Source organism: Pithys albifrons, chromosome 3, assembly GCF_047495875.1.
Source record: "Pithys albifrons albifrons isolate INPA30051 chromosome 3, PitAlb_v1, whole genome shotgun sequence".
In the NCBI taxonomy this organism is placed as follows: Eukaryota; Metazoa; Chordata; class Aves; order Passeriformes; family Thamnophilidae; genus Pithys; species Pithys albifrons.
The window spans coordinates 101,676,077-101,691,020 of record NC_092460.1 but is presented as its reverse complement, the minus strand read 5'-3'; the positions used below and the strand labels follow the sequence as shown (position 1 = coordinate 101,691,020).

General features: G+C 53.3%; 1 protein-coding gene and 1 long non-coding RNA gene across 5 annotated transcripts; both read left to right on the top strand.

Annotated features, from left to right (window-relative positions):
- Window positions 1-598: 598 nt before the first annotated feature.
- LOC139669630 (uncharacterized) lies at window positions 599-1,241 on the top strand. Its single transcript, XR_011697286.1, has 3 exons — window positions 599-641; window positions 776-825; window positions 1,076-1,241. It is a non-coding gene; the product is annotated as an uncharacterized lncRNA (long non-coding RNA).
- Window positions 1,242-8,331: 7,090 nt separating this feature from the next.
- Window positions 8,332-12,668, top strand: LOC139670750 (cuticle collagen 8-like). Of its 4 annotated transcripts, none has more exons than XM_071552939.1 (4): window positions 8,430-9,155; window positions 9,348-9,741; window positions 11,068-11,215; window positions 11,999-12,668. In XM_071552939.1, exons 1-2 carry the CDS (start codon window positions 8,693-8,695, stop codon window positions 9,395-9,397), a joined length of 513 nt encoding a protein of 170 aa, XP_071409040.1. In that variant the 5' UTR covers window positions 8,430-8,692; the 3' UTR covers window positions 9,398-9,741; window positions 11,068-11,215; window positions 11,999-12,668. The 4 variants fall into 4 exon arrangements, 3 of the variants coding, with proteins under 3 accessions (XP_071409040.1, XP_071409041.1, XP_071409043.1); XM_071552940.1 differs by lacking the exon at window positions 11,999-12,668 and having other exon boundaries at window positions 9,348-9,449; window positions 9,656-9,741; window positions 11,068-11,534; XR_011697535.1 differs by lacking the exons at window positions 8,430-9,155; window positions 11,999-12,668 and adding an exon at window positions 8,332-8,382 and having other exon boundaries at window positions 11,068-11,534.
- Window positions 12,669-14,944: the final 2,276 nt, after the last annotated feature.

Sequence of the window (14,944 nt, the reverse complement as noted above, 5' to 3'; positions counted from 1 at the left end):
TTGGTAACAGGAAACTGTTGTTGCGAACTCTGTAGAAATCATAAAATTACTTTTGAAATACAAATGCTTTCCTTTGCTGTGTGGCATTCAGATCATTATTAAGGTGCTGCCTGTTTTCAGCACTCAGGAGCTGCAGCCTGTAGTCAGTGCTCGTTTGCCAGCTCACTTGCTGGAGGTTGTCTTTCCAGACAGAGGCACTCAGTGGCTGGGGGGATGCAGTTGCTGTGGATTGTGTTCAGGGTGGGTGGGTCTGGCAGGAAGAAGGTACTGAGGTTCCAGGACAAGTCCAAGGCCTAAGGGGGTCAGCAGGCAGGCAGGGACACATCCTCAGGGGGTGGTGTTAGGTGCTGCAGCAAGTCTGTTCCCAATTGAAGGTGTCTCCTGTGAAGGTTGGCAGGAGGTGGGAAGCCGGGCTGGGAATGGGGCTTGGAGGCTGGGGATGAGGAGCCGTTCTGGTGATGGTGTGAGCACAAATCTTGTTTGTGGTACAGCTGTGTCCTGCAGCCTCACAGGGTGATCTCCCCACAGCAGTGTCACAAGGAAGAGACGAGACATCCTCTAGCTGGCTGGAGTGCAGGAAAGGAGGGGGAACATTGCAGAGTGGAGTCTGTACTGGGAGACGGGGCCCCATCTTCAGACAGGTGAGGTGAGTGAGGGGACTCAGGCAGCAGTCTCCCAAGAAAGGGAGGTTACAGCCCAAACACGCTTGAAAATTAAATTCATGGGTGGGTGGATGTGAACCTACACAGATCCCTTATTTTTTTATGTTTTCTAGGGTGTCTGCAACCTTGCAGCTGCCAGCCCAAAGCAACAGAGAATGAACAGGTGAGAGGTGACAGTGGAGCATCATCAGATGGCAACTACTGTGGGAACGCCTTTAGGCATCCTTTAAGGCAGTGTGCCAGTACATGGCTTGGCCTTTGTTTTTCTGCAGGGGATGCACACAAGCTCAGGGAACCAAAGCCAGCCACTGATTAGCTGACTGACAAGGTTGGGTGGTCTTTCGCCAGCCTTGTGTGTAATGCCAAAGTCTCACAGGGCTCAGAGATCTAAGCATTTGTCTTTCTATTTGCAGGTGCCATCTGGGAAGCCTGTGGAAAGAGAGGAGCATTCCAGGTGCTTGAGGGAGGACACAAGAGGACCAGGGGTGCACTGAACTTGGAGCAACTTTGGCTGTCACTCAGCCAGGTATCCAGTTTGATGACAGCTGCCCCCTGGAGCTGGTGAGCCGAGGACCTCGGTGCACTTAGGGGATGGTGAGTAGTGGAATTGTTGGGCTTTGGGTGAGGTGCTGCTAAACTCAGGCATAGATTGAGGTTTTCTTTCTTGTAGCTGACTAAGAAAATAAGCTGGTGACTGCAGGAACCTCTGAGGGATCCGAGGCAACCTTCCTTTGTGTTGAAGAAGGATTTGCATCGCCATCTCTGTGAAAGATAAGTCGAGGGCCGTGACCTGGAGAGGGGAGGAGAGCAGAACACTGGGGTGGGAGTGGAATACGGGACTGATTTAGAAGTTAGTGTAGGGGAAAGGGATGTCTGATACTGGTCCCTTATTGCATGTAAAGGGAGTGGCTCACTTTTGGCCACAACAGCAGGGGGCTGTGCAGGGCAGAGCAGTTCCAGTCTGTGTTGTATGGTTTCTCTAGTCCAACTTCGATGTCTTGTGACTCTCTGGGATCAGATGCCTTTGCATTCTGTCCTGGAGGGGCTTATGGGAAGTGCCCGCCGTCCTGCCTGGGGTCTCAAAGGCGTCCTCTGCACAGTTGCAGATTTTGTCATTTCCTTGCCTTGCAAGCTTGCACGTGTATCAGAATTCCATCTTGGAATTTTGCAGTCAGGTGTCTTTAACAGCCCAATTTTAGGCCGTGTCATCCATCAGCTGTGCCCTTGTGCCATGTGTCTGAAAGGAGGAGGACTTGTTCTTTGCACCCTTCTCTTCCTGCATCCCAAATGTAGCATTCTTGTGCAGTCCTTTTTCAGCTTGTATCAGAGTGTAGTAAAATACTATTATTTTGGTGGATGTCTGGCCTTGCTGCCTGCTAAGTTACAGAAAATCATAAATATAAAGGAAGTACTTTTCATTTAGATGATCAATAGGGCATAGAAGGGTGAGAAAGTAGTTAAAACATGCTGAGAAACCAGGTACAGTATGGTACAAGGTGACTGCGTAGCACAAGATGTTCTGTATTGTCAAGGCTGTGTTCCTCTCCCAGGTTGGCTGCAGGCCTCAAGGTAGATACAAATACCCTGGAAACCCAATGGTTAGGGTTGTACAGGGGGTGAGGGAGCTAATGCTGGGAGGAGGAAAATGTGGGCAGGGGTTGTACGACCACTCTGCAACAGGTGAGCATGTGCAGACTGTTGCCACTTATGTAATTAACAGGCGGTGTTTGGCTGCCCCCCCGGGCATCACCTTATACTGCGTCCTGGCCCCACGTAGTATAAGGGATGGCTGATCAATAAGGACACCAGGAGTGGGGCAGCTGAGCGACACCCATCCTTTCACCGAGCCCACGTTGGCTCCGCGGGGACGCCCGCTAAGCATGGGGGCCGTGCAGCTGCTGCCCATCCTGGTAGTCCTGGCCTGTCTGCTCCAGTGAGCATCAGGGATAGGAATTAAGACCTGAAACATCAACCGTTTTGTATCCTTATGTATTCCTTTCTTAAGTTTGAAGTATTTTATTCTTTTTATTCTCTTTTGTATTAGGTGTTAGGTATTTTATCCTGTTTATTGTCTTTTGCTAGTTGGTCTTGCAAACAATGCTGTTTGTGGTATTTTATGACTGTGCTTATCTTGATTCTGGACATCTGTCTAAAACAAACTGGTACAGTGGCATTGATGGGCTCTTCTTGTGCAAGGTCCTTTTCTTTGAGCCTGTTGGGAGGCTTCCTCAGAGCATTCTCAGCTCACTAATATGTAGGTCGCACTGTTCAACAGGGTTTCGGTTCTTGCAGTTGCTCTTCTCCCTGAGAGCTTTCTCTCATCATCACTCCGCATGTTTGTAGTGTAATCTCTCTGGTGTGCCTTTGTTTGGCCTGGAGCTGTTCTGCCCTGCTGTGCAGGCTGGAGGGAGCAGGTGGAGTAGCTAGAACAGTCTCCCGTTAACACATGTTTGGTACATTTAGGTGGTTAAGATGCACTTGGAGCAGCCGTGGGCAGTGTGAGTGCAGTTCCAAGAGCAGGGTTTGTGGGGATGATGGGAGCTGCATAGCAGGGACTTGAATTTGGGTGGTTGTTCTAAGGTGTCCTAATGTGGGCTGTAGTTGAACTCTGGATTTCCTGAGGGGACATGAGAACTTTGCAAAGTTGAAGTTACCAGTGGGCATCTGGGTGACCATATTAATCCTGGTTTTGCTCAGAGGCAGGTGGCCAAGATATCCAGCAGACTCAGAGGAAGCTGGAGCAGCAGATCAGGAGGGTGGATCAGCACTCAATGTGGCAGGTAAGATGTTACTTTTGGGTCTGTGAGTACTTTAATCTTTGGCCTTTTTCTTCTTCTTGGGAAGGTGTTGAGCGATGGGTGCGTGGCATGGTTGTCTTGCATGGTCTTTAAAGGTAAGAACAGGAAAGAAACTGAAGGGTCTTGAGCCCAGGGTTCTGTTTTATTTTCTTTGAGAGAGGAAAATTGGAAATAATTTATCATTATTATGGTTTTTCCATCTTTAAAAGGAGCTCATGATTGCTTTTGCTTTCTCTTCCTTCAATTTCCAATCCTGCTCCCCTGGAACAGGTGCCTCTGGTGCTGCCCCAGTCACTGGTGTGGTTTCTGTGGCTGTGAGAGGTTTCCTGAGGACCCTTCCACCTGTTGCTTATTCCTGAGTGCAAAGTTAGGCTTTTTTGGGCAGCCAGGGCACCTCAGATCCTGGGGCTTGTTTAAACCCTGCTCTCTGCTTTAGAAGTTTCTGGGGCAGGTAAACTATTTGTCTTGATATTGTAGTACAGAAAGAAATCAAGGAGGTTAAAAAGTATTGGCATTGAATTGGGAATATTCAAAGATCTTGGTGTGACTGTTCTTAGGGGTGGATCTTAAGCACATAAGTCTGTGTTATTGTAGTGTAGGACAGAACAAAGTGGTGTCTGAGGGACAGGGACTGATGGAATTTGGAGCCATTCCTGCCCAGGACAGCTGTATGACCTGACTCGCTGTGTGACTTGGGGCTTCTGCCTCCTTCTAGCCTCACAAAACTGTTTGGTTCTGGAGTGAGATGCATTTTTGGGCCTTTGGGAAAAAGGGTTTGCAAGTCCCCCATGCAGTGAAGCCACGTGTGCAAAGGGGAGCTTTGACATGGTGTGTTTTTGACAACTCCAGGTGCCTTTTGGTGAAATGGCTCGTGGGGCTCTGAGTGTTGAAGTGTCTCATCTCCGAACACACAGCCCTTGCTCGTTCAGCATCTCACAAGGCAGGGAGGGGAGTCAGTGTGCAAGGTGGCACAGGGCTGTGTGTTAGTGCAGGGTGGCCCTGGAGCTGCTGAGAGAAGAGGCTGCTGGCCTGTGCTGAATGTTCCAGCCCTCTGAGCTCTGGGGGCCCCTGGGCTGTGCAGGTGTGATGCTGGGGCAGGGGAAGGAAGGCCTGGTTGGGAGGGATGTAGGAGCAGAGAGACACTTTGTGCTGGCTGGAAGATCTATGGAAAAAGCAAACAAACAGTAAGTTGCACTGTTTGCTACTCGTGGAAGGAGAGAGATTTTTAAGTCATGATGTATTTCTGTTGTCCTGGTTTTTTTTCCACTAGAACCTTGGGGTTTTTTCCCTCCTTTTTCCATGTCTGCTGTATTGGGTGTCACAAGGAGGGCTTCCTTCTTCCCGCGGGCTCTTGGGAGTTGGTGGCAGTTGTGCTTTTTCTGAAGGTGTATCCAAGTGGGCTACTGAAAGGGATATTTTCTCTTGTGAAAGTATTTGATCTGGATTGACAGTACAGGTATTTCTTTAATCATGTAGCCAGCTGTGGTAAGAATTTTATTTAAAAAGTGATTCTGTTTAGAGACTTTTAGTCTTGTTGCACACAGGGTACAAAGCTGCTGGGAAAATGAACAGAGAAGGGAGCTCTTCTGCCCCTCTTTTGGGGAGCTGAGGGCAGTGGGCTGTCCTGGGGAAGGGGCTCTGTGTTTGGGGATGCCGGGAGGTCTGGCTGCTGGCAGTGAGCAGGGGGCAGGAGTGGGATCAGCAGGATGGGGGGGCCTGTGTGCAAACCAGTGGCCTCTCTGGCAGTTGGAATCCTGGAGCAGGCAGAGCAGCACTGGGCTGAGCCTGGTGGAGGGTGGATTGCCAGGATGCAGGAGGGGATAACACAGGGGTATCAAGTTCTCTGTCCCAGGACTACAGTGTGGTGCCTCTGAGCTTGTTGTCAGCAAGGCTAAAAATGGCACTAATTACTCACTGTGGACCAATACCCCAAAGTCATCTTTTTTTTCTCTCTCATTTGCTTTCTGACTCCTCATGCAGGATTTCAGATATCCAGTCTCAGCTGTGGCTTAGGCAGAGCATGGTGGGGTCCACTGGAACCTCAGCTCACAGAGTGGTGGGAGCAGCGTTGGAGCAACCCCGGAGTGTCCTGGGAGCCCTGGACATGCTGTTTCCTCTGCAGAGCCGGTGTTGTACCCCAGCTGGGTGCCTTCAGCCTGTGCTCCCTGAGCTGCAGCTCCCCTGGGGGTAACCCTAAAGTGAGATTGGCAGCTGAGGAAGAAGCAAGGCCGTGTGTGGGGAGCAGCATGTTGAGAGGGGGTATGAGGCATGCTGGGAATTTTTGGGGTTTTTCCCTGGTTTTCTGATTTCCTGTTTGGAAACCAATCAAACTGAAGGGACTTTGTGAATTGCTTTGTAGAGAACTGCCACCCTCATAAAATGCACAAATACTGACTTGGCTGCAGGCCACAAGATAGATACAGATACCCTGGAACCACAAGGGTGAAGATTGTACAGGAGGGTGAGAGAGGTAACGAGGGGAGGAAGATAATGCAGGCAGGGGTCGTACGACCACTCTGCAACAGGTGAGCATGTGCAGACTGTTGCCACTTATGTAATTAACAGGCGGTGTTTGGCTGCCCCCCGGGCATCACCTTATACTGCGTCCTGGCCCCACGTAGTATAATGGATGGCTGATCAATAAGGACACCAGGAGTGGGGCAGCTGAGCGACACCCATCCTTTCACCGAGCCCACGTTGGCTCCGCGGGGACGCCCGCTAAGCATGGGGGCCGTGCAGCTGCTGCCCATCCTGGTAGTCCTGGCCTGTCTGCTCCAGTGAGCATCAGGGATAGTGAGTAAGCCCTGAACCATCAACTGTTTTGCATCCTTATGTATCCTTTTATTAAGTTTTAAGTATTTTATTATTTTTGTTCTCTCTTGTGTTAAGTGTTTAGGTATTTTATCCTGTTTATTCTCCTTTGTTTGTTGGTATTGCAATAAATGCTATTTCTCTGACTGTGCTGACCTTGATTCCAGATGGAACTGATACACCATGTCTTGGGAGTAACATTCTATTGCAGAAGAGAGGGGATGTGGGATGGAGCTGTGGACCTTGGGCACCTGAGAAAAAATCCCCATTCCCTTTGGTTCCCCCCTTCTTTGTCCACCTGCATCTATCCCTTCTCCCCTCTGTCTTATGACTCCATCTTGGTACCCACCCTCCCTCTTCTTTTTCATGTTTGGGGTTGAGTCAAAAGTGTTATGGGGGGAGTCTGGGGCTGATAAGGTGATGAGCAGCGTCCCAATGTCTCTGGAGTGTGAGGATGGGGTGCAGGTGCATGAGGGATGAAGGGGGGTCCTGTGGGGTCCAGCAAAAAAGGGAGGCTACAGCCCCAATGCTTGAAAACGCAGGGGGGAGTTGTGTGTGTAAAACTAATAAGAAAAATAATGTTTCTCATTTTCCTGTATGTTCAATTTCCATATCAATTTACACTGGAATGGAATTCAAAATAGAGCCCTATATCTCGGTATTATATACAGGGTTTGGGAATATGAGAAATTGGAAAGGGGGGATGTTGAAAATAGGAGTTTTGTATTTACAAATGAAACAAACTGAAGGGCTTGTCCGTGCGATAAATTGCGCTCGCTGTGCCGGTGCCAGCAGCTCCCGCTCTGTTACGGGTGTTCTCCCTGTGCCCTGTGCCATGCAATGCGCTCGCTGTGCCGGCAGCAACAGCAGCAGCAGCTCCCGCTCTGTGTGTCCGGAGCTCTCTGTGTGCCCTGTGCCATGCAATGCGCTCGCTGTGCCGGTGCCAGCAGCTCCCGCTCTGTGTATCGGGTGTTCTCTGTGTGCCCTGTGCCATGCAATGCGCTCGCTGGGCCGGCAGCAGCAGCAGCTCCCGCTCTGTGTATCGGGTGTTCTCCCTGTGCCCTGTGCCATGCAATGCGCTCGCTGGGCCGGCAGCAGCAGCAGCTCCCGCTCTGTGTGTCCGGAGCTCTCTGTGTGCCCTGTGCCATGCAATGCGCTCGCTGTGCCGGCAGCAGCAGCAGCTCCCGCTCTGTGTGGCCGGAGCTCTCTGTGTGCCCTGTGCCATGCAATGCGCTCGCCGTGCCGGCAGCAGCAGCAGCTCCCGCTCTGTGTATCGGGTGTTCTCTGTGTGCCCTGTGCCATGCAATGCGCTCGCCGTGCCGGCAGCAGCAGCAGCTCCCGCTCTGTGTGGCCGGAGCTCTCTCTGTGTGCCCTGTGCCATGCAATGCGCTCGCTGGGCCGGTGCCAGCAGCTCCCGCTCTGTGTGTCCGGAGCTCTCTGTGTGCCCTGTGCCATGCAATGCGCTCGCTGTGCCGGCAGCAGCAGCAGCTCCCGCTCTGTGTGTCCGGAGCTCTCTGTGTGCCCTGTGCCATGCAATGCGCTCGCTGTGCCGGCAGCAGCAGCAGCTCCCGCTCTGTGTGTCCGGAGCTCTCTCTCTGTGCCCTGTGCCATGCAATGCGCTCGCTGTGCCGGCAGCAGCAGCAGCTCCCGCTCTGTGTATCGGGTGTTCTCTGTGTGCCCTGTGCCATGCAATGCGCTCGCTGTGCCGGCAGCAGCAGCAGCTCCCGCTCTGTGTGTCCGGAGCTCTCTGTGTGCCCTGTGCCATGCAATGCGCTCGCTGTGCCGGCAGCAGCAGCAGCTCCCGCTCTGTGTATCGGGTGTTCTCTGTGTGCCCTGTGCCATGCAATGCGCTCGCTGGGCCGGCAGCAGCAGCAGCTCCCGCTCTGTGTGTCCGGAGCTCTCTGTGTGCCCTGTGCCATGCAATGCGCTCGCTGTGCCGGCAGCAGCAGCAGCTCCAGCTCTGTGTGTCCGGAGCTCTCTGTGTGCCCTGTCCGGGCCCAGCGCTGGCGGCACCGCAACCGGACCTTCGCGCATGCGCAGCGCCTCGCCCGCAGCGCCGTGTCACGTGGTACTGAAGGGCGGAATGGAAGCAGAGGGAGCAGCTTGGCAGGGTGTGCTTTGCTTGATCAAGTCTTGCCTCTTTTTTCCTTTTCTTAGCAGGGCTTATCTGCCTTGCCTCGGAAGGAAGGGAATGTCCCGCAACTGTTTTCTTTTTCTGCGCTTCTCTGGCGCTGAGTCTGTGCCTGGGCCGTGCCACCTCTGTGGGTGTTGTCAGCGCTCGGGCGAGGCTTAAAATGTCCCGTAATTCCGGGGGCGGTTGTGCCACACTCAAGATGGCGGCGGGGGCCTGCAACTCTATTGTTCCGCTTTGCACTCTATGGTCTTGGAGGTCTGGGCCGTCACCTCCAGCCTGCACTCAAGATGGCCGCCCGGACTACAATCAAGCTGGCGTCTGTAGGCCCCCTCGGCTCTGATCGGCGGTTACCCGCCTGTCTGATCCCGAGCCTGCCCCCGCTCGCCGCGCCATCGCCCCGCGGGCTTCCCGCCCTGGGCCGGGACCGGGGGGGCTCGGCGGCGGCGGAGGATCGCGGCCGGCAGGCAGTCACCGGCGCCGGCAGCCCCGATCGGCGCCGCGGCGGGCACCGCCAGGACCCCGCACCGGGAGCGCGCAGCTTCCGTTCGGCCCGGCCTGGGCCGCCGTGCACCCGCTGTCGGCCCTGCATTGCCGCGGTGTCCCCGCGAGCGGCACATGGCGACAGAGCCGGTCCCCCGCCAGAGCGGCACAGAGGCCGGGCGGGCCCTCGAGGAGGTCCCGGCAGCGACGGCAGGGGCGGGACCCGAGAAACAGTTTTGCTGCTCCTGGGAAGAGTCAGGTCCCGGGGAAGTAAATCCTGAGTTGCCTGTTGAGCCTGGCAGAGACGCGGGGGCCGGGACAGTGCGGGGAGGCGGCGCTGACTGCGGAGTCTGGAGGGAGAAGCGGCTGAAGCTGCGCGGGCTGTGCTTGTTCCCCGCCGTCCCCTCCGGCTCCCCGGGACTCCAGGGAATCCCCTTGGCTTCATGTTTACTTTCCTTGCAGCCTGGAGTGTTGGGGGGATTCCTGAAGCTGATTGCCTTGAAAGCCAGTGATCCCCAAGGCTTTGACCTGCTAAACAGCATCATGGAGCATATGCCCCCATGAGTATGAGCTCAAATTGCATTCAAAACTGACTTCTGTGGGCTTTGGTTCTGCAGTGTGCAGTCATGCCAAAGGTTAACACTTCAGGAGCAAAAATGTCACATTTATCAGTTAAAGAGATGGGAACAACTTTATCTGTGTTTTCTGTAAAGTGACAGCACCAGTCAAAGCCCACTGTGAACTGAATAACTGTTCTTTTAAATTTCCAGTGAATCAGTTGACTGGTACAGGAAACAGGTCTTCATTCTGCTATTCCAAAGACTTCCAAGTTCCAAACCAACAAAACTTATCAAAAGTAAGTTCCTTGCTCTGAAAAGCTCCAGTGTGACACGAGTGGTTCAGAGTGTGCAGTTGCACAGATCAGGCATCCTGTACATGGGTGGGACTCTGGTGGCTCCAGGGACTTGCTCCAAATGCTCTGGAGTCAAGGGGACATAAAGGGCAGTGGCCACAGCAGGTGACACTCCATGAAAACTGAGGGAATGGAACTAAAGGACTTGTGTAGTTCTCCTCCTTTCCTGGTGTGTGTGATGTCGTTACTTGTCTGAAAGTGTCTCCATTTAATCTCCAGCTAATAGCAACACACTTGCCCTGTCACACAGCACAGCCATTCTGACCACTGCTCTCTGCAGTTTGTGTTCATGCTGGGAAACATTCCATGCTTTTGTGTCATTTTGGCCTTCATGGGAATAAAGTTCTGAGGAAGGGTTTACGTTCCTCTGTCAAAGCTGTGACACATTGTTGAAATCATCCCCAGGCAGATGGCCATGCTGATGAAATTCGTGATGTTATCTCTACACAGATCACACAAGGTCTGTTATTAATCCTTTAAAATCTGCTTGATGCCTCCTGTAGAGGAGCAAGAATTACAGGGTTCTTCCAATGGTGTTCCACCAACCAAATGGAAGTGGTGCTTCCAGCGTTCCACGTTTCAGTGTTGTGGTGCCCGAGAAGATGAGCAGTTTTTAGGCAAACTTTGGAGCAGCAACTTAATGCCCTTCAGTAAAAGGGAACATTTATGAAGGCTGCCCTTTCTGTCTCCTTCTTAGAATGCATTTTGCTGCTGACTCTAAAGCAATTCTCTTGTTTTCATCTGGAGTTTTACTTCATCCTTTTTCTCGTTGCTTTCTCCTCTTCATTAACTAGTATGGCACAGGAAATGGGGCATGAGCTCTGCAGGAAATACTTGGCAGCATACAGCCAAAGGGAGTGTGTTCTGTTGGCTTGGGTTGTATTTCAGGCTGCTGTGCAGTTTTTGCCTTTGAAGCAGGAAAGAGTTGTCTCTCTGGCTGAAATGGCAAAGGAGGTTTGGCGCTAATCTGACTGCCCGGGTGCCTCTCCTTTTGGGGTTCATTTCTGATTTTCTGCCCACAGTTCCTCACTGATAGTTCAAGTTACTGATCTCCTAAGCAGGTCATAAAAGGGAAGGATTGCTGTCTCTGGTTTTTATCCTTTGTAACAAGTTTGTATGTGCAAACATCTATGTAAGAGGGCAGCAATTGTTAAGAAACAAATTGTCTTGTGTTCTCTGTTTCCTGGTGCTTTGTGTGGTTTCTGCTTTTCTTTGGTCACCATAGGGTGATAAATCGTTCTGATACTTTTTCTCTAACTGTCATACTAGGATGTTTGAAACGGGCTTGGAGAAAATGATGATTCCTGAAATCCAGAAAGAGTCTGGGACAAGTTGAAAAGCAGATCCGTGCTGTTGGCATCACCAAGACATTAACAGAATGTCCTCCCGTGATGGACACTGAGTACCCCAAGCTGTGGTAGGTGCCACACTTCTTCAGGGTCTGCTGGTGATGCTGTTGGAGGTCTGGAAAGTAGGAGCTTTCACCAGAATAGGCCCCTCCAATAAACTCCTTTGGCATTTCTTCAGGCCCACTGTTGTGGTGAGACTCAGCTTGAGGCTTTTCATACCTTTTCATCCTTCACTGCACAAAGGGAAGTGTGTTTTCAAAGCAAATGGCAGAGCTGGTTTGAGATGTGTTTGAGCCTGGATTTGGCTGAGTAGAGCTCCACTGAAGGGAATTAGGCTACTGTCAGCTTGCATTCCTTCTGGAAAGCTGGGCCCACTTTTGACTTGTAACTGTCATAGTCAGGAGACCTGAGAATACTCACAACCTGACAGGCTGTAGTGTCTTAGCCTGAAAGTGGAATCTGGGGGAAAGCTCTGGAGACTGAAAGGCAGTCCAGCAGTCTGGGGGCTCAGGTAGCCCAAATTGAATGACAGTAACCGGATCCAGGACTAGAACTCTTTTTGAATGTACTTAGAGAAAAGCTGTAATCTGGAAAAGAATTGCTATTCTTGGGTTTGTATCACAGCAATTTGAGCTGCTAAAAAATGAGGGCATTGCTGATGCTGTTAATATGAGCAGCTGCATTGTGCCTGGAAAGGACCCAGACCCACAGTCCTAGTGCAGCTTCCCTGGGACAGGGACAGTGCCAGGAGTTAAGCAAGTCCCTGCAAAGGGGTTCCAGGTAATCTGAGCGTTCTTGTGAAGCACAGGCTGTCCTCACCTGTTCACTGTTCCCCTCCCCTCTCCCCCCAGGATTCCTTTGCTGCAGGCCCTCCCTCCTTGGCTTGTTTGAGCTGCCTGAGGATGGCATGACACGACCCCTGACAAGGAGCACTTCATTGACACAGAGGATACTCCAGGCTATCAGACTGCATTCTCCCAGCTGGCCTTTGCTGGGAAGAAAGAACATGATCCTGTGGGGCAAATGGTGAACAATCCCAGGATCCAGCTGGCCCAGTCTCTGCACAAACTGTTCACAGCGTGCCCAGGCAGGGTAGGTGGCTTGGGCTCTGCATCCCTGGGCTGCATTCAGCAGAGAAGAAATGCCTCTGTGAGAATGGTCTCTTGCTAAGGTTTGTTAATCAGCAAAATGAAGTGTGTTGTAGGCAGAAGGCAAGATCTTGCTGTGTCTTCTTGTTCATTGGAACTTGGCTTTTGTAAGGTTTTCCTGGTAACCTCAGAAAGGCCTTATTTTTCACAGCACTTACTTTAGCAATCAGCTCAAATATATGCTATTTTAAAGATGAAGATTTATCTCCTTGATGGCCTATAACTAATGGTTGTCTCCTGTTCAGTTGCATGGACTTGGGAGATTCAGGCAGCTCATATAAAATTAGACATTTTGAGTGCACAGCTAACTCTTACCCCAGATAGTGTTTGTTTTGTTCAAGATTTGGGTAAGTAAAGATTGTCTGAGAGATGAGCTGTTTCTCCCTCCATAACTGCTGCTCTCAGAGTGTCTGAGCTTGTGCCCTGTGCATGAAGAGCCATGGCAGTGGCTGAGTGTCCCTGAGCCCTCTGCTCTGTCTGTGCTGCTCTGTCTCTGCCTGCTGAGTGTCCCTGAGCCCTCTGCTGTGTCTGTGCTGCAGGTTCTGTGCCTGCTGAGTGTCCCTGAGCCCTCTGCTGTGTCTGTGCTGCTCTGTCTGTGCATGCTGAGTGTCCCTGAGCCCTCTGCTGTGTCTGTGCTGCAGGTTCTGTGCCTGCTGAGTGTCCCTGAGCCCTCAGCTGTGTCTGTGCTGCTCTGTCTGTGCCTGCTGAGTGTCCCTGAGCCCTCTGCTGTGTCTGTGCTGCTCTGTCTGTGCCTGCTGAGTGTCCCTGAGCCCTCTGCTGTGTCTGTGCTGCAGGTTCTGTGGATGCTGAGTGTCCCTGAGCCCTCTGCTGTGTCTGTGCTGCAGGTTCTGTGCCTGCTGAGTGTCCCTGAGCCCTCAGCTGTGTCTGTGCTGCAGGTTCTGTGCCTGCTGAGTGTCCCTGAGCCCTCAGCTGTGTCTGTGCTGCAGGCTCTGTGCCTGCTGAGTGTCCCTGAGCCCTCAGCTGTGTCTGTGCTGCTCTGTCTGTGCCTGCTGAGTGTCCCTGAGCCCTCAGCTGTGTCTGTGCTGCAGGCTCTGTGCCTGCAAACTCTCCAAAAAAGGAGAAAAATTAATGTAAGTACAAAAAAATCAATTTAAAAAATCAAAATTTAAAAAGATAAAGCTAACAAGTGTGACAAAAGAGCAACCAAAAATGACATAAAATAAAAAATAAAATAAGAGCTTTCGCTATTGGGCGACGGTGGGAGTGGAAGGCTCGGCTGCAGAGAAAGAGCCGCTCCCCGGCCTGTGCAGCGCCTTCGCCGCTCGGGTCCCGGCGGGCATTCGTGGTGGTGGGGGCTGGACTGCGGTGCAGTTCCCGGCCGTGTCCGCCAGGCGGCGCCGGCGAGGCAGACGGGGGCGGCCGAGGGAGGGATTCGAACCGGCGATTGGGGAGAGAGAGCCGCGTCCCAGGCGGGCGCCTTGACCGCTCGGCCAGCGGGGCGGGGGCGTGGCCAGCAAGGCGGGGGCGTGCCCGCCCTGCACGGCCCGTAATGGTAAAAACGGAATAAAAGAAATAAAATTAAAAATAAAATTAAAAATTTGAGGAAACCGACATGACAAAGGAATGAGTCCCGGAAGCGTCGGTGGAACCCAGAAGGCTTTGCGGCGCCTCGTTTTATTTTGCAGGCTTTGTAAAATAAAAAATACAGGAAAGTATGCAAACCAAATCCATAAAAAAAAGGAAGTCCCGGTAGATCCCGGGGGCTGTTTGGCGTCTCTGGTGTTCCTTCTGTGTCCACGAGTGTCCCAGAAGGCTTCCGGGAGATGGTGGGAGTCCCTGGGGGGTCTCCTGGGGGCGTTGGGGGTCCTTGGGGGTTCCTGTAGGACCATGGAGGTACCTGGAAGTCTCGGAGTGGGACGGGGGCGGTGGGGCGGGGAGCGTTTTAAGTCCCTGCGAGAATCGTGGCGGTCCCCGGGAGGTACTCGGGGTCTCCAGTTCTCCCGGGGCAGCCAGAGTCCAGCTGTGTTCTGCAGAGAAGAAATGGAGAGCTGGGGGAGGCCCGAGCAACTTGCAATGTTAAGCTGCCCCGAGGGGCTCCTTGGCTGGGCCCGCCGCCCGCAGCCCCCTCGTTCCCCGGAGCGCCGGGCCAGGGCCGCGCCGCGGAGGCTTCGGGCCCGCTCGGGCCGCGTGTGGCGGGGGGGCGGAGGGGCGGGGGTCGTGCCGGGAGCGAGCAGAGAGGGCAGAGCGGCGAAGCCGGAGGCGGCACAGCCCCCAGCTAGCTCCGCCTTCCCGCCGGCAGAACGGCACCCACCGGCGGGCGCGCCTGTCAGTCTCGTCGGATCCAGCCCTCTGCTCGCTCCCACTCCCCGCCGGCGGCGCGGCACCCCACCGGGGGGACTCTTAGATTTTTCATGTAGTTTTCGTCATATTTTTTGAATGTTAAAGGGCGCGAAGCGCGGTGCCGACCCCCCGTGGCCGCGCCCATCCCGCACCGGCTGGACACGCCCCACCGTGACCACGCCCCCGCCCCGCTGGCCGAGCGGTCAAGGCGCCCGCCTGGGACGCGGCTCTCTCTCCCCAAACGCCGGTTCGAATCCCGCCCTCGGCCGCCCCCCGTCTGCCTCGCCGGCGCCGCCTTGCGGACACGACCGAGAACTGCAGCTCAGCCGAGCGCCTTCGTTCCCCCCC

Coding starts and splice junctions, on each gene's coding strand:
- LOC139670750 (XM_071552939.1), top strand. CDS start 8,693: ATGGCCGCCCGGACTACAATCAAGCTGGCGTCTGTAGGCCCCCTCGGC. Junction 9,156..9,347: donor AAGAGTCAGGTCCCGGGGAA/GTAAATCCTGAG, acceptor CTTTCCTTGCAG/CCTGGAGTGTTGGGGGGATT.